The 18,793-nt window shown below is 38.8% G+C and overlaps 2 protein-coding genes across 2 annotated transcripts in view; both read left to right on the top strand.

Annotated features, from left to right (window-relative positions):
- Positions 1-1,773: 1,773 nt before the first annotated feature.
- Positions 1,774-17,661, top strand: LOC127952769 (gastrula zinc finger protein XlCGF8.2DB-like). The gene is made up of 3 exons (XM_052551502.1): positions 1,774-1,850; positions 8,514-8,648; positions 15,856-17,661. The coding sequence occupies exons 2-3, from the start codon at positions 8,564-8,566 to the stop codon at positions 16,854-16,856; spliced, it is 1,086 nt and encodes a 361-aa protein (XP_052407462.1). The 5' UTR covers positions 1,774-1,850; positions 8,514-8,563; the 3' UTR covers positions 16,857-17,661.
- LOC127952767 (gastrula zinc finger protein XlCGF8.2DB-like) overlaps positions 1,829-18,793 on the top strand; it is a 270,368-nt gene continuing 253,403 nt past the window's right edge. Inside the window, exon 1 of the mRNA XM_052551498.1 lies at positions 1,829-1,850. The gene's annotated coding sequence lies outside the window, so the exon portion shown is untranslated. The remainder of the gene's footprint in view (positions 1,851-18,793) is intronic.

Below are 18,793 nucleotides of genomic sequence, written 5' to 3'. Positions count from 1 at the left end.
CGTGAGAGCTACAAATTCCTAAAAAGTTGGGACAGGTAACAATAAGAGGGCAGAAAAGTTAAATGTACATATTAAGGTACAGCTGGAGGACCATTTTGTTACTTATTAGGTCAACTGGCAACATGATTGGATATAAAAAGACCCTCTTAGAGTGGCAGTGTTTCTCAGAAGTCAAGATGGGCAGAGGATCACCAATTCCCCCAATGCTGTGGTGAAAAATAGTGGAGCAATTTGAAAGAGTTTGAAGCTATTATCATCTACAGTGCATAATATAATCCAAAGATTCTGAGAATCTGGAACAGTCTCTGTGTGTAAGGGTCAAGACCAGAAAACCATACTGGATGCCCGTGATCTTCGGGCCCTTAGCACTGCATCACACACAGGAATGATACTGTAATGGAAATCACAAATCTGTGCTGTGTTCAGACAAATCAAAATTTGAAGTTCTTTTTGGAAAACTGGGACGTTGCCGGCTAAAACTCTGTAGGTAAAAAAATAAGCCATATCTAAACTTGATCCAGATGCGCAGATGTTTTCTCTGGGCCAAGGCTCATTTAAAATGGACTGTGGCAAAGTGGAAAACTGTTCTGTTTCCAGACAAATCAAAATTTTAAGTTCTTTTTGGAAAACTGGGACGCCATGTCATCTGGACTAAAGAGGACAAGGACAACCCATGTTGTTATCAGCACTCAGTTCAGAAGCCTGCATCTCTGATGGTATGCGGTTGCATGAGTGTGTGTGGCATGGGCAGCTTACACATCTGGAAAGGCACCATCAATGCTGAAAGGTATATCCAAGTTCTAGAACAACATATGCTCCCATCCAGACTTTCCAACTTTATTGAGATTTGTTGATGCTATGAAATTTAAAATCAATGTATTTTTCCATTAAAATTATACATTTTCTCAGTTTCAACATTTGATATGTCATCTATGAAATAGTGAAATTTGAAACTTCCACATCATTGCATTGTTTTTATTATTTGTACAGTTTCCCAACTTTTTTGGAATCGGGTTTGTACATTGAATTTACATACTGGTTATTACTAGAATGATTACTACTGATTATTCCTATCAGATATCTGTACAGTTCTACTAATATACACTCACAGGCTACTTTGTTAGGTACACCTGTTCAATTGCTATGTAACACAAACTGCTAATCAGCCAATCACATGGCAGCAACTCAATGCATTTAGGCATCTAGATGTGGGGAAGACGAATTGCTGAAGTTAGTTGTCAGTTATAATCATCAAAATTAAAAGAAATAAAACATTTGAAATATACCATTCTGTATGTAATGAATGAATATAATATACAAGTTTCACTTTTTGAATGGAATTAGTGAAATAAATCAACTTTTTGATGATATTCTAATTATATGACCATCACCTGTGTATCAAAAAGTGTATATTTTAAATGTGTTTGTTGGTGCATTTTAGCAGTATTTACCATACATTCAAAACAAAAATTAAAATAGGAAAAAAAATATGCAATAGGAAAATAATTAAAGAAAAATTTTTCTTCTTAATAAAACAGAAAGCCTTTTCCAAAAGGTACATCTTGGAAAAAGCAGGTCGTCTTAATCAGGTCAATCAATACAGTAACACATAACTTTAAGATTACATTCACATTTCATCTTAAAAATGTGTTTGATCATACAGTAAGAAAAGCTGCTGGGTTTCTCTGTAAACTGGCTCTGTGTAAAAGCTGACATTGCAGTTTTGAGAAGGGCAGAGAAATATTGTTACGTTTTATTGAAAGACAGAGAGGACTTTAATTTTGCTCTGGCTGCGTGACGTCATAAGACTGTGCGAGTTCCCGTGTCTGTTGTGAATCAGCTCAAGAAAGGTCTGTGTTTTTAAGTACTTAAACTGTTTTAACTGATAGAAAGCGTTCAGTCAATTATATAGTTTTTAAGCGATGCGACATTAATGATTTTGCTATTAAATGTAACATTGTAAAGCTCTATCTAATATTGACAGTCGTTATATTGTGTGAGTAAACGCATCCGTAGATGAAAAGAGTGTCTCGTTTCTGTGTTTGAATCAGTTCGTCATAAACACTAAACCGGTCACTTCTTAGTAGTGACGGAGAAACGGAGCTTTTTGAGACTCGATTGAATCGGTTGCTTCTCAAATGATGCAGTGAGAACAACAAACAAAGACAACTGTTACAAACCAGCTGAAAATGTTCTCATGCTAGTATAGTGCATATAATCTAGAAACTTCGATTTATGAACTTTCTGTATAACTTGTGCCTTTAATGGATTTGCAGCACTAGTTTTGAGTGTTTTTGTCTAATCAGGTGATTTAACTCTGACTTCCTTACTAGTGTGCTGACCACTGAACTAGTGATGCTGACTACTGAACTAGTGTGCTCACTCCCTTACTAGTGTGCTGACCACTGAACTAGTGATGCTGACTACTGAACTAGTGTGCTGACTACTGAACTAGTGTACTGACTATCTTACTAGTGTGCTGACTACTGAACTAGTGATGCTGACTACTGAACTAGTGTGCTGACTACTGAACTAGTGATGCTGACTACTGAACTAGTGTGCTGACTCCCTTACTAGTGTTCTGACCACTGAACTAGTGTACTGACTATCTTACTAGTGATGCTGACTACTGAACTAGTGATGCTGACTACTGAACTAGTGATGCTGACTATCTTACTAGTGCCCTGACTACCTTACTAGTGTGCTGACTAGAGCCCGACCGATATTTTTTTTTTTGGGGGCCGATGCCAATATTAACTCGACTGGATATTAGACCCATTTCCTATAAGCTGCACTTACACAACATTCAATAGCAAAACATCTGCCTGTTCTATGTATGTGGGCTGTATAAACCATTCTCCAGAAGGGATTATGTTAAAAAAAGCCTTAGATTACAGTCTCAATGACTAAACAATTGCACATCAAAAGTATATATTTTTTAATGATCAAAAAACAGTTTTATACATTTAACAGTTTTACTTCCAGTTGAAGCTGGTTTTAACAGTCTGTGTGTTTACTTTAAATAAGTTATAATACTAAAGTTAAAGAAAAAGAGCTATACCAAACAAATTCAATATTCCACAAAACCATGTCAATGAATTGAAAATAAAATTAAGTTAAATGTATAGCTACATATGAAATAAATAAATATAAAATAAATAAGTAATACCCAAATATAATTTAAACAATGTAGAATGTTCTCAATATATACAACACACAGGAAGAGGTTTTCCTCCTTCACTACAAATATAATTTAATATACTTTAAGACACCCCTGACACTGTTTCCTTGCTCTGCAACATGTCCTCGTAGAGATGGTCAAGCACACTCTGCTTCTGGTCTAGGGACTTCTCCATCCTAGGTTTCTTTGAATATCCCTCTGCATCCTTATGAGTGGCTGCTGAGCTTGCTTGATGTGGTTCGTCTGCCTCTTCTTCAAGCCAGGTTTTGGCTTTCTTGGTTGTGCTGTCAGAGAGGGGACGCTGTTTGTAACGAGGATCCAGCACACAGGTCAGCACTGCTTCTTTGGACTCTGCAATCTTGGAAAACATTCTGGTTAAGCTGTCGAGCATGACCTTCCTCAAAGTCTGAATTCCTCTAGATTCAGGACCCATAAAACTTTTCTGTCTTCAGAGTGTACCTAGGCTCTGCAGCAGCCAGCAGTCTTCTAAACCCCACACCTTCCACCACAGAAAAAGCTTGGATGTCTGTCGCCATCATCTCCATTACTTTTTTGTCCAGGTTTTTTGCCCTTGGATCTGGTGGACCCCATTTGAGTACCTTATCAAATGCTTGTGGCAGGGTAGGCTGCTGTGTTCAACAGAAAGAGTTTTTTGTATCTCACTCTGCTGCTGTGCCTCTTTATATTGCTCACTGTGTTTGGTTTTCAGATGAGTCCACAAATTGGAAGTGTTTTTCTGCTTCGCTTTGCTAGAGCCCTGGCTTACATTAGCTGCACATATATTGCAGAACACTGCATTAGAGGAATCTTTGGAGAAGTAGTCCCACACTTTGCTGCCACAGCATTCCCTTTTTCAGCCATCTAAGAGACAGAGAAAGAATAAGCATGTGTATTAATATCACAATGTACCATTACTCATGTCATCATTAGAATTATAATAATAATAATAAACAGAGATCTCCTACATAGGCAAAAATGAGAAATATATATATTAGGACCATTAGCTAGAACTACCACACTGTTTTTATATAAAAAAGTATGAACTAAATCTACAATCATTTCACAGGACAAACGACAGACTCACTGTCAAAAGAGTACAGCCGCGTCCGAAATCGCATACTTCCATACTATATAGTAGGCGAAAAACAGTATGCGAAGCAAGTAGTATGTCCGAATTCTCAGTATTCGAAAAACAGTAGGCGAGATGTACCCGGATGGCCTACTACTTCCGGCCGAATTCCGTAGTATGCATAGGATGGACACTTCTCTATCCCATGAGGCACCGGGAGAGGGCTCGTCATACTCATATTCGAAAATAACGGAAAATCGGAGGATCGTGACGCCGCTGTTTTGAGGTGTAAGTACCTTATGGATAAACGCTGTTCATTGTGGTTAAAGTGTACTTGTTTAACATAATCCAAGTAAACTACTGATTTGTTAAAGTTTTACACATTGTAAACTGATGAGACTATTTTGTAAATTGAGTTAAAAAATATGTTTAATAATCATTATCGATCAGAGGCTGTGCCTCAGCTTGTTAAGGCTGCTTTCTACAGATGGCTCGTTAAGTAATTTAATGATATAAAGTTACAAAATTGTAAGTAATTGAAACGAGTTAATTTACATTTTACTAGTGTTGATATTTTGATAAAAAAAATGTTGGATAACTTACAAGGCAAACTATTGTTAATAGGTGCCTCAGTTTGATCATAAATCATCAGTAATGTGTAAATCCTGTTCTGATGTTACAGAGACTGATGAACACAATCTTGTTCTCATCCACTGATGAAACCCTATTCACTGGAAAGCATAATTCAGTAAGTATATAAATGAAAATTAATCGTAACTACACACACTCTTTACATGTATTTATGTTAGGATCATCACTGATTTATGCTGTTTTTTTATTATAATATGAGTTTCCAGGTATTTCCAGTTGCTATTTTGTCAGTTGCAAAGTACTTAATAGCAAATAACTTTTGAAGCAGTTGTGTGCACTGATTTTGTAGCAGTTTCCAGTTGTTTTTTTAACATCTGAAGAATGTTGTCTTGAGAATGGGTGCCACACTTTAGAGAAATACCCATACAAATTATTCTCTTTATGTATTTATTTATTTATTTTTCATTTCTACATGGATAAGAGCACAAAGCTTCAGACAAAACCATATTAACATTTTCATAAAGTAGTATAATAGAGCTTAAAGCAACAGCAAAAGGGAATTTTTAAGACGTTTCTATAATAATGTAAGGAAAATAAACTTCAGCAGCTTCATTTCAGTAACTGTAGATGAGGACTTTAAATTTGGGAATCAAAAATGAGTGAAAAAAAGTGGAATTCAAAAATATAACCCAGGGATAAAGTAATACATATTATAAAATTAAACTTGTTGTAAATATGTTGGTATGATATGTTATGTGATATGTTTCTAGATTTTCAAATTGTTAAATTTTCATTTTCAACTGTAATATGAATTCCCAGTTATGAGTGTAATATATTTATGTGTATATATAAATACACACACGTTTAAATTTAAATACTTACATGTGTATTTATACATTTATGTGATTTTATAGTATTTATATTTCTTAAATAAGTAATATATGTATATCTTGATTTGACAGTCTTAAAATGACCTTCACAACTTACACAAGCTTAAACAATAGCACTATGAGAACATGAACTGATTTGCAGAGTCTTAACCTGTTCAATTGTCCTAAAGGTAATCCTGGTCTTGAAGAGCTGCACACGGTCGTCTGCTGTGACACAGCGGTGCTCAGATTGTCCCGCACATGCTCTCCTGTGCTGACTTCTTTGTTTTGGGGTTCCAGTGTATCATCGCCATGATCCTCTACAATTTGTGGATCCGCAATGTCCTCAGTCAGTAGACGGAGGTTGTGGAGCACTGCACAGCATGCAACAACATCTGCACAAAGGCAGAACTCACTTCCAGGGCCTTGAAGAAGAAGAAGATGGAGCACAGCTGGTCTTCATCATCTTAAGTCTCTTTCAACAATGTTCTGTGCACGAGCATCATTGGTGTTTAATCAAACCTGTGCAGGATTGTGTTCAGGCTCTCTGTCTGCTGTGATGAGGCAGATGAACACTCACACAAGGACACACACACCATCTCCCAGGATGTGTTTTCCTGCAGGTGGATAGGCCTCCAGAGTTCTTCAGCACCCTGGCATCATACACAGACCCGGGATACTCAACAAAGATATCAAGGTACTTACCATGGTGGTGACCTGCAGCTGAACAGAATGAAACCACTTCCTGTTGAAATAACATTAGGCTTCACTTGCTGGAGGTTCAATTTGTATGTGACAGCCATCTATTGTGTCAGCTACCAGAAGAAAAGCTGCTTCCACTGCCTCCAGGTCATCTGTGGTGGAGAAGGCAATCAGCCTCCTCAAAATCCCCATGACAGACCTGCTCATTCTGTGCACAATGTTATGCAGCTCTTGGATGTCAAAGGCCAGTGACAGCAGTCTGTATGATGCTGTTCACAGTCTGTAAATATGTAGTTTTTATTTTTTAGAATAAAATTTCAATAGGTTACAAATTTTTTTGCTGATATATCTATATCTAACTATATATATTTATATATGTGTGTATATTGTCTATAATGTATATATTATGTATTTATGTATATATTGTGATGTGTGTGTGTGTGTTTCTGTGTATATTTCTATAATGTATTTGTGTGTATATATGTGTGTGTGTATTTGTCTAAGCATTCATTCAAGTTTATTAATTTATGTTCGTTTTGTGTAATTTTATTTGTATTTATTTATTACAATAAATTACTTTATATCCTTACATAAAATCAGTCTGTCATTCTGTTCACAGCTGTAGCTGCTGTTATTCTGAGGTATACAATTAAAAGCTAAATTTATTTTAGTAAAGGATTTACAAGCTGTCAACGAAAGCATGATCTGCGAACAGCTGACCGACCCCTGCTTTGAATTGTTAATTCAAACGACATAAAAACGCAGGCGAAAGTGGTAAGAAAAACGAAAAACATCACCGATGTTCGATCAGTAGATTGAGCTCTTTACATTTACGCGCTGTTGTGACGACGTATGTCACGTGTCAATGTCAACATGGCGGATGTAGTACGTCCGAATTCCATTCATACTACCCACATTCATACTATATAGAACGTACTTTTCTAACGGTCGAGTAGTACGTTCAAATTCAAATGTAGTACCCAGTACGCAGTATTCGATTTCGGACGCAGCTTACATCTCCATGGCTCGGCTGATAGCGGTTCTTCTTCTGTAGTGGATTTCTGGTGCTGATGTCAACTCTGGAGCTACAGAGCTCCCTCTGGTGGGCAAACTATGCAACACTCATAACATGAGTGAAGCATGAGACTCTGTTTCTCATGTTTCATCGGCCGTTATAAACGCTGATGCAGATTGAAATGCAATTAGCTCAAATCGGCCGATAATATCTTACTAGTGCGCTGACCACTGAACTAGTGTGCTGACTACATAGCTAGTGTGCTGACTACTGAACTAGTGTACTGACTACCTTACTAGTGTGCTGACTACTTGGCTAGTGTGCTGACTACTTAGCTAGTGTGCTGACTAAACTAGTGTGCTGACCACTGAACTAGTGCGCTACCTTACTAGTGCGCTGACTACCTTACCAGTGCGCTGACTACCTTGCTAGTGCACTGACTACTTAACTAGTGCACTGACTACTGAACTAGTGCGCTGAATACTGAACTAGTGCGCTGACTACTGAACTAGTGCGCTGACTACTGGACTAGTGCACTGACTACTGGACTAGTGTGCTGACCACTGAACTAGTGCGCTGACTACTGAGCTAGTGCGCTGACTACCTTGCTAGTGCGCTGACTACTGAACTAGTGTGCTGACTGCTGAACTAGGGAGTTGACTGCTGAACTAGGGAGTTGACTGCTGAACTAGGGAGCTGACTACTGAACTAGTGTGCTGACTACCTTGCTAGTGCGCTGACTAAACTAGTGTGCTGACTCCATTACTAGTGTGCTGACTACTGAACTAGGGAGCTGACTACTGAATTAGTGCGCTGACTACTGAACTAGGAATCTGACGAAGAGATTTAGTTTTGGTTTATTTTGCTTTTTGTTCATTGTTCTCTTCATCTTAAACAGAGAAAGTTCTGCTGAAGAGACTGAGATCCTCGTGACACACTGATACTGAACTAGTGTGCTGACTTCTGAACTAGTGTGCTGACTACAGAACTACTGAACTAGTGTGCTGACTACTGAACTAGGGAGCTGATGGAGAGATTTAGTTTGGATTTAATTTGCTCTCTGTTCATTGTCTTCTTCTTAAACAGAGAAAATCCTGCTGAAGTGACTGAGATCCTCGTGACACACTGATATAAAGATGGCGTTTATTAAAGAGGAGAGTGAAGACTTCAGAATTGAAGAAGTGTTCAGTCTGAAACAAGAAGAGACGGAGGAACAAATAGGTTGGTTTCTTTCTCGAAGCTCAACTCACTCATTTTATCCGGTTCACACCATCCAACGTTCATTCCAGAATTACACATATAGACACAGGGCCTATTGTACAAAATTCCCTGCCACACGCATGCTCAAATCGAACTTGTCCAGACCTGTCTGGTGCATGCGCAGAAAGTTTTCAGTTTGGCAGCATCCAGCATAGCAGAGTGATACAGAGTTACCCTGTCTTTATTACTTTAAAGTGTGTTTTTTCCTTGGTGTGGTATTGCTGTGCATTAATAACTCCGTAAGTAATAATATTTATAATCGCAATAGATGTGTTTTTACCTCAGGAAAATGTTTGGATCGGTATTAATACAATAGCTGTAGTCCTCATGTATTCGGTGAATCATTTGTTTATTTGCAATCAAAGATGCTTATGTATTTGTATAGGAGTGTTGCTTGTCGTGTGTCAATGTAAATATTTATTCAGTCTCTGTTTAGCATTATAATAACTATTACAATGAGATCACGGGAGTGCTAGAACAGTGTGCGCGCACTGTGTAATTTGACAACACGTGTAAGCAGTATGTTACGAACCCGTTATAAGATGATTGATGGTTGAGAAAGGGTCCACAACATAAAAAGGAGACGTGAGGCCAAGAGCAATTTAACCATTTATTATAGGACTAATAAATGATTAGCCAAACTCACATCTCTCATTCATCTCTACTCTCCACACGTAACCATAACACTTAAACTATACCAAAGTCAAAGAATATACTTAACAGACACTGACAAATAGATCAAACCAAAAGAGCATCAAATAGAACACCGCTTTCTTCAAAGGCTGGCTGGACATCATGATACGCATGGAATTTGTGACATTTGTGCATATTCACACTAACCTATAAACATTGAGATTGGACATGTTCACTCTGGAGTAGCTGCAATTCTTTCGAACAGAAGACTTAGACATCTGAGTTGCAACCATCCAACTGCGCAAAGAATATCAAATTTTAAGTATTGTCGAATAATGTTGTCCATGTAAACGTTAATCAGGAGAAATAACAGAATTCAAGAAGTGATAGAAGTAGCCTAATCAAAACAAGTAGTTTGAGTAACAATAAACCATCTACCTACTGAACTGAAGATAACAAAAAAAATAATTTCTAATTATGAGATCGCATCTAACAAAACATTTACTTTGCCTAAGGCAACCATGTGATAAATGTTTTTTTTTTTTTAATTGTTAAAAGCATTCACTTGGGGCTGGATGATATGGCTAAAATTCATATAACAATATATATTTCTTAATTTTGGTTAATACGATATAATTCCGTTTTCAATATATAGAAATGCTTACTCAGGAAAACTTAACTTTTTCAAGTCTATGAAACCTCCTCCTGTAAAACTATATAGTATTTTAGAATAAAACGGTTTAAGGGTCAGTGACAAAAAGGGGTTTATTTTAAAAGCATACATCAGATATTTTGTAATGTACACTGTTTAATTTTATTTAATTAAAAATTACATATGTACTTTTGTTTGTACAAAAGTCAAGACTGCATGTAAATGAAAATGTCAAATGGTGTAACTGCCAAAGAATGAGAAATATTAAATATTTTATCCACCTAGATGGAATGCAAGCTTACTCATAGAATTAAATCCTTCATTTTAAAATGTCACATGAATTTTTTTTATAGTTATGTCTAAATGTAATTTTTTTGTTGGGCCATATACTGAAAACACCTCTTTTCTAAATGATCTTTGACAAATTATGAAACATTTTTTAACCCTTTAACTGCCCCACCAAGAAAAAAGCATTTGAATTTTTTTTTGTTTGCATTTCTTATCTCCTTATTTAGTTAGTTACCATACTCAATGTATTTTTTTTCAACACGTCCCATAATTTTTAAAATATCGGCCTCTACCAAATGGTTGATATGTCACTTTATGGCAAAAGTACCGGAATTCATACACATACTATGGAAATCAGAAAATATGAACTATAATGAATGATCAGAAAGTTATATTTCTCAGCAAATAGTACATTCTGACAGCAGAAAGGATTATCTGAAAACATTAGCTTAGCTTTTCTACGTTTACCATAAAGTGACAAATCAACCATTTGGTTGAGCAGGCAGTTAAAGGGTTAAAAACCATCAATTCTATTCCACATTCATTTTTCTGTATAGAATTATATTTCTATGAAAAATACTGGTTACACCAGTGAATTCATGTTTCATAATGTAACCACAGTTCAGAAACATTTTATTGTAATTTTAACTTCTGTACTGTAATTTCAGTGTATTGTGGCATCTATTGGGGGAAAAGGATCTGTTATATAATTAATTATAAAATATCAGAAATTTTATATTACAGATGTAAATTTTAATCTCAATTAATAATCTCAGCCAATATTTTTATTTATGACTGAATTTATGTTCAAATTTAGTCACCCACTTCCTTCTGCTACATTAACAAATCATATATGTATATATTACATTATATTAAATTATACTATATCATATTGCTTAAAGGAATAATTCACCCCAAAATGAAAATTAACCCATGATCCCCCTCCACCTTTAAGCCTTTCCAAGTTTGTGTATGACACTCTTCTTTAAAATGAATTCAGTAAAAGTGACAGGCATTATCATGGACACCTATGTAAGTACACAGCCTTGGTGGGAATACTTCAAAAGTAATTTTTAAAGTTTATACTCATTTTTATAGTAATGATGAATTATCAGTGTATTTCATGAGGTTATACTATTTGACATGTAAACCTTAGAATATCTAACCACACCCTAAAAATGTCAAATTATCTCACATTTTAAAGAGAGTTAATAATATTGGCATCCAGCATTTAGAATCACCAGAGGTCCTTCTCTGCATATATAATTTCCTGTCACATTGTTCATGTCTCATTGAATGGAGGTAACACCACCTTGACACTTCAGGAATTTGACTTGGCTCACATGACTCCTCAAATTAATCTAAAAGGTCTTGTCAATTTAAACATTTATTAAAATTTTAAAATAACTTCTAATTTAAGTGAACTTAAATCTTCAATCTCCACATAAACCCATCATAATAAATGCCATATTTAGCTAGGCTACCTGTGCCCCTCAGGAGAAATATACAGCAATTGAATAAAGTTCAAAAAATGATTTAAAATGTGTTAGATGAGAGAGATTGTTTGGTAAACCATTTCAGAGACATGTTCTTAAATGTGACTCATATATAACATTTTACATTTACATTTATGAACTCAGCAGACGCTTTTATCCAAAGCAACTTAGTGCATTCAGGCTATAAATTTTTTTTAAATATATATCAGTATGTGTGTTCCCCTGGGAATTGAACCCACAACATTTTGCACTGCTAACACAATGCTCTACCTCTGAGCCTCAGGAACACATATTACATGCATGCACAGTTTTTAAGGCAGCTTTAATCTCCTTTTTGATTACTTAATGCCTTAACTGACCATGACAGTGCATGCACGTAGTTAATTTTGCGATATGATATGAAATGATACAGGCTACGGCGAGTGGCGACGCCTTTTGTGCAATTGAAGATCAAGCACTGCAAGCAAAGTACTGTTATTCCCTGACACTGAACTGAAGTTTGATGTAGGCATAAATATGTTTCATGACTGAATAATCCAGTACTTGTCAAGAAAAAAGAGAAATCGTGTGGTGTGGCCAACCCTAGGCTTAGCCCCTGAATTAACTGCATAAAATCAGGGTCAAACTGAAAAAATAATAATAATAATAATTGCCTGCGTTAACACGCTAATTTTGACAGCACTGATTTAATATTATATTCCAATTTGTTTTGCTTAAAAATTCACCGGTGTGAGTGTAATTTAGACTGAAACACTCCATCACAACTAAAAAGAGGATTGAGTCACCAGCGTTTTTTCCTTGTAGTCTGTACACTGAACCTGTGTTGGAACTCCTAATTTTGAACTCTCAAATTGCACCAGATCCATTTTAACTTTAAATGTAAAACATTTTCTTATAGGGGCATGCCCCCGGGCCCCTCCCAGAAGCACCAAGGTCCACCTACCACAGTCTTACAAAATCTTTTGGGAAACACTGATTAGTCATTAGAAGTTAATTTACAAACCCAATTCCAAAAAAGTTGGGACACTGTACAAATTGTGAATAAAAACAGAATGGAATAATGTGGAAGTTTCAAATGTCAATATTAGGTCTTCTTTGTCTCATCTTCCTCTTTATTATGAGCCAAATGTTTTCTATGGGTGAAAGATCTGGACTGCAGGCTGGTAATTTCAGTACCCGGATCCTTCTTCTACGCAGCCATGATGTTGTAATTGATGCAGTATGTGGTCTGGCATTGTCATGTTTGAAAATGCAAGGTCTTTTCTGAAAGAGACGACGTCTGGATGAGAGCATATGTTGTTCTAGAACTTGGATATACCTTTCAGCATTGATGGTGCCTTTCCAGATGTGTAAGCTGCCCATGCCACATGCACTCATGCAACCCCATACCATCAGAGATGCAGGCTTCTGAACTGAGCGCTGATAACAACTTGGGTTGTCCTTGTCCTCTTTAGTCCGAATGACATGGCGTCCCAATTTTCCAAAAAGAGAAATAGTTTTCTACTTTGCCACAATCTTGCCACAATACTTTGCCATGGTAGATTGTGTTCACCGACAATGTTTTCTGGAAGTATTCCTGAGCCCATGTTGTGATTTCCATTATAGTAGCATTCCTGTATGTGATGCAGTGCCGCCGCCTCGGGGGAATTGTGAGTGGACACCGCCATCTCGGTGGAACTGTGAGCGGACACCGCCACCTTGGAGAAACTGTTCTGAGTCAACTTTGGATGGAAACCTGGCTGATGATCCTAAGCAGATGTTACAATCTTGTATATCCTTGTTTCAGTTTCTCCTTTTGAATGATGAATATTGTGGCAGGGTGGAAGGAATACGCAAAAGCAAACTCAAGTGTAAAGCACCGGAGGTTGGATTTAATTATAAAGTGAAGGGTTGCTGGGGTGATGGCGGTGATTCGGGGTGCGGTGGAGTGCTCGTGGCAGTGTCTTCAGGTCATAGGCTGCTTTCTGTAAGCAAGGTGAGAGAAGTATCAGTGGGGTAGCTCATGGAGAGGCTTCTCACCCTTTTCCTGAGTGCACACTGTTTAAGTCGTTGGCCTACTGGTTAGAGAGTCGGACTCGTAATCGAAGGTTTGTGAGTTCGAGTGTCGGGCTGGCAGGAATTGTAGGTGGGGTGAGTGAATGTACAGCACTCTCTCCACCCTCAATACCACGACTGAGGTGCCCTTGAGCAAGGCACCGAACCCCCAACTGCTCCCCGGGCGCCGCAGCATAAATGGCTGCCCACTGCTCCAGGTGTGTGTTCACGGTGTGTGTTCACTGTGGTGTGTGTGTACTTTGGATGGGTTAAAAGCAAAGCACGAATTTCTAGTATGGGTCACCATACTTGGCTGTGTCACGTCACTGTCACTTTATATGACACCCGGCTAATGAGAGCCAGGTGCGGGTGATCAGCCCGTGATGAGCCTCGAGCCGGTGCTCCTCGTGAATTACCAGGTCGAACCCCCCCCCCTCAAGCTATGTCCTGGTCTGGTGGAGAAATATGCTGTTAATAGGGGTGAATAAGGGGGTGGGTGGGTGGGGAGTGACCCCTGGCGTGGGTCATCCACTGGAGGGGCGTGTGGTCCGTGAGGAGAATAAGCTGCCCGAGGAGGTAGTACTGCAGCTCCAGGACTGCCCACTTGCTGGCCAGAGCTTCCCTCTCGACGGCGGCATAGTTGTGGCGTAGGCCTGGTAAGGCCACAGCAAGATGTACATCATGCACTGGAACGTGGCTGGAGCCCCGTGTAGGCCGAACGGGAGGGTCTGGTCCAGTCCACCAGTGGTACTGAAGGCGGTCTTGGGCTTGGCGGTTTCGGACAGAGGAACTTGCCAGTATCCCTTGGTGAGGTCCAGAGTAGAAATATAGTGGGCGCTTATTAGGCGATCGAGGAGTTCATCCACCCAAGGCATGGGGTAACCGTCGAACGCCGAGACCTCGTTCAGGCGGCAGAAGTCATTGCAGAAGCAGAGGGTTACATTGGGCTTGGGGACCATGACCTGGACCAAGAGCTGTTCGATGGCTCAATTACCCCTAACTTCAGCATTTGTTGAATTTCCTCTTCAATAGCCTGCCGACGAGCCTATGGGACACGGTAGGGCCGTTGCCGGACGATGACTCCGGCTGGGGTGTGGATCTTGTGTTGGATCATGTGGGTCTGCCTGGGGGCCGAGGAAAACACATCTGGGAACTGACCGACCAGGTGCTGCAGCTCTGTTTTTTGGGCATTTGCTTGAGGGTTTGGTTGAATCATTCCACGAGGCCATCAGTCTGGGGGTGGTAAACAGAGGTTTTTAATTGCTTTACCTGGAGGAGTTATCACAGGTCAGCCATTAGCCGAGACATGAAGGGGGTCCCCTGGTCGGTCAGCATCTCTGCAGGGATACCCGGCAGAAGAGCAGGAAGAGTTCGAGGGTATAGTCTTGGCAGTAGCCTTACGGAGGGGCACGGCTTAGGGGTACCGGGTGGCATAGTCCACAATCACCAAGATGTGTTCGTGGCCGTGGGCAGACTTAGGCAACGGCCCTACAAGGTCCATCATCATGTGCTCGAAGGGCAGTGGAATCAGCCGGCTGGGGGGAGGTTTCCGAGGGGACGTCTTCTGGCAGATTAAGCAAGCCTGGCAGAAACGTTTGACTTTTGCTTCCAGTCTGGGCCAATGGGAGTGATACCTAACCCGGTGAGTGGTATTTTCGGCCCTGAGGTGGCCCGCCAGGGGGTGTGAGTGAACCAACTCTAGCACCGTTTCCGTCTTCTTCTGGGGTATCGCTAATAAAGTTACCAGGGCGACGCTGATGTGGAATTAGGATGCTCGTCACAATATATATTATTGATAACTGCTGATGTAGACCGCTAATTCCTCTCATGCATAACAGGTGTTAGTTTGCAGTCGGCTGTAGTCTAAGCAGTTTGTTCAATTATAGCTTTTTTGTCCTGTCGGTGGCTACGTAAGGAGACAACACCTTCAGCTTTCGTCGCCACTAGTTCTTTGAAGGCGGCTTGGTGTGACCCGGTCTTAAATGCTTTCATGTTGTTTTCACATTTTTTGCTTTGTGGCTTTAAACTGTGGTTAACTTGTATTTTTCTTTTTTTTTTGCTTTAGGCCAAGATCCGTATGCAATGGAACAGACAGATCAGTGCGAGAAACTCCATGATTTAATAATTGGTGAAAAAACAACAAAGACTGAAATGGCTTCTATACGAAAAAGAGCTCAGAAAACCAAATCTAACAGCCATTTCACCTGCCATCACTGTGGAAGGAGTTTCACAGAAAAACAAAATCTTCAAACGCACATGAGAATTCACACTGGAGAGAAGCCTTTCAACTGCCAACAGTGTGGAAAGAACTTCGCTCAACAAGGATCCCTCAAAAATCACATGAGAACTCACACAGGAGAGAAGCCTTTCAACTGCCAACAGTGTGGAAAAAGTTTCACTCAAAATGCATCCCTTATATATCACATGAGAATTCACTCGGGAGAGAAGCCTTTTACCTGCCAACAGTGTGGAAAGAGTTTCACTCAAAAATCATACCTTCAGAGTCACATGATAACTCACTCAGGAGAGAAGCCTTTCACCTGTCAGCAGTGTGGAAAGAGTTATACACAGAAAAGCACCCTTCATACCCACATGAGCATTCACACTGGAGAGAAGCCTTATACATGTGAACAGTGTGGAAAGAGTTTCCCTGGAAAACAAAAGCTTAAAGTCCACATGAGAGTTCACACTCAAGAGAAGCCTTACTCTTGCAAGTATTGTGGGAAGGGTTTCACACATGCATGCTCCCGGTATTACCACATGAGAATTCACACTGGACCAAAGCTGTTCACATGTGATTGTTGTGGAAAGATCCTCACAACAGAATTTAGCCTTAAGTGTCACAAGATGATTCACACTGGAAAGAAACCCTTCGAATGTGATCAGTGTGGAAGGTGTTTCACACGTAAGGCAAAACTTAGTTACCACATGAAGACTCATTCGGCAGAGAAATGCTGTAAATGTGCTCAGTGTGAAAAGAGTTTCAAGAATAAACGTACTCTAAATGCTCACATGAAAAAACAACACACTCGAGAGGAGCCTGTGGGAAGAGCTTCTCACAATTAATCTTAAGATCCACTTGAAATGTGTGTGGAATCTTGAAGAAACCCACATGAGATATCAATCAGGAGAAAACTATTATGCCATCATTGTGCAAAGTGTTTCTCAGTCAGAGGAAACCTGAAGATTCACAGAGGAGTTCAGACTGGAAAGAGACCTTTCAAAGATCATTCTGGAAATAAAGTGTGACTTGGTTTACCAAAAGAAGCAATTTAAAAAATCCCCAGCATATTCACTCTGGAGAAAGGCCTGTTAACTTTGATCAATGTAATACATTTGACATTACACCTGAAAGATACACTTAAGAAGTCACACATTTTTGTGCTTTGTGGAGAAAGCTTTTAATAGACCTGCATTTTAAGAGAGCATAAGAAAATACGTATGTTTTAAATTACCTAAAATCTAAATCAACCATGGTTTTACTACAAATAAAACAAAAAAAACCATGGTTACTATAGATAACCATGGTAACCAAAAAATAACCATGGTTTTACTATATTAACAATAGTTTAACCATGGTATTTGTAATAAATCTGTGGTTATACAAATGGTAGTCAACACGCCAAAAAACATGGTTTACTACAGTTTTACTATAATAAAACCATGGTTATTTTTCGTAAGGGTAATACTATGCTCACACCACGGCTGAATGTGTGCCATATCTGATTATGGCACCTTCATAGCCATGTCTTTTATTTGTACAATTCTATTTTTATATTCATTTAACTTGGAATTAAAATATAGAGATGTCTGTTTTACTGCAAAATTCCACAGTGTAACTAAATGGTTATAAATAAAATGGAGAACTTTAGTGAGAAGTAAAAATGTTTTCAGTCTTGACTTGTGGTGGTGGCCAGAATTATTATGCCACTAGTATTTTCACCAGCTAAACAATGGTTTATGTCAGTTATTTCCATCTTCTGCTGTAGTGTGAAAGATTACACACTTAAGTAGGAAATTTCAGTTTACACTTCCAAACATTCATTTTGCCAATAATTATACATTGTTCTGTTGAGGGTTTTACAGTCAAATATGTATACTGTACAAAGTGTTTGTATTCGTGTGTACATCTCATTAGTGTTTAGTGCAGTTGTCATTGCTAGGAAACACTTGTTTGTTTAATGTGTTGAAACGTGCTGCCTTTGGTCTCGTACTCGATCATTGTCAGTGTCGTGCGCTTGCTTAGACCTTTGTAATGATAAACAGTAAAGTGTGTTCAGATTAATTCAGTTTCTGTTTTGTCTGACGGGTATAAAAAGGTTAGTATTCCATGGCAGCTATAAAATGGAGAACTGCATGAAGTAATGAACATTGAACTGAACTATTTGATACATCTTTAGTGAGAAGTAAAAATGTTTTCAGTCTTGACTTGTGGTGGTGGCCAGAATTATTAGGCCACTAGTATTTTCCCTTCAGTTAAGGCCTCCTCGTGATTAGATTGAAGAGTGTAAAGACCATCGACTCTACCGTGCGACTCCACCGGGCAGGGACACCGGCAGAGAATATAAGTATTGTTTTGGTTTATTTCTTTTTCCTTCTACTTGTTTCATTGCTGTTTCAGTTGTTTTTTGTTTATAACCAATTCTTACTGTGTTTACAGATCCCCACTATCATTACCACTCGCAAACCACAGATCACACACTGTAGGCAGCGCATTCTTAACAACCTGCGCTCTTTGCCTATGTCTGCTAATACACTACTTTCTTTTTCTATTGGTCTCTGGAATTGCCAGTATGCTGTAAACAAAGCCGATTTCATTACTTATATTATTAGTCATTCAATGGCCTTAATAGAGACCTGCATCAAACCAGAGGACACTGCTACACCTGCAGTACTCTCCAATAATTTCTCATTTTCCCACTCCCCCCGTTTGACTGGAAGAGGTGGAGGTACTGGTCTGCTCATCTCTAATGATTGAAAATTTAATCCTTTACCATCTTTGG

This window comes from Carassius gibelio, chromosome B3 (genome assembly GCF_023724105.1).
Source record: "Carassius gibelio isolate Cgi1373 ecotype wild population from Czech Republic chromosome B3, carGib1.2-hapl.c, whole genome shotgun sequence".
In the NCBI taxonomy this organism is placed as follows: Eukaryota; Metazoa; Chordata; class Actinopteri; order Cypriniformes; family Cyprinidae; genus Carassius; species Carassius gibelio.
Note: the sequence above shows the minus strand (reverse complement) of the source record. Positions and strands in the feature narration are given on the sequence as shown.

Bases quoted from the DNA above. Each gene is read 5' to 3' on its own strand.
- LOC127952769 (XM_052551502.1), top strand. From the start codon at position 8,564: ATGGCGTTTATTAAAGAGGAGAGTGAAGACTTCAGAATTGAAGAAGTG. The intron at 8,649-15,855 runs GTTGGTTTCTTT...TTTTTGCTTTAG, and splicing joins AGAGACGGAGGAACAAATAG to GCCAAGATCCGTATGCAATG.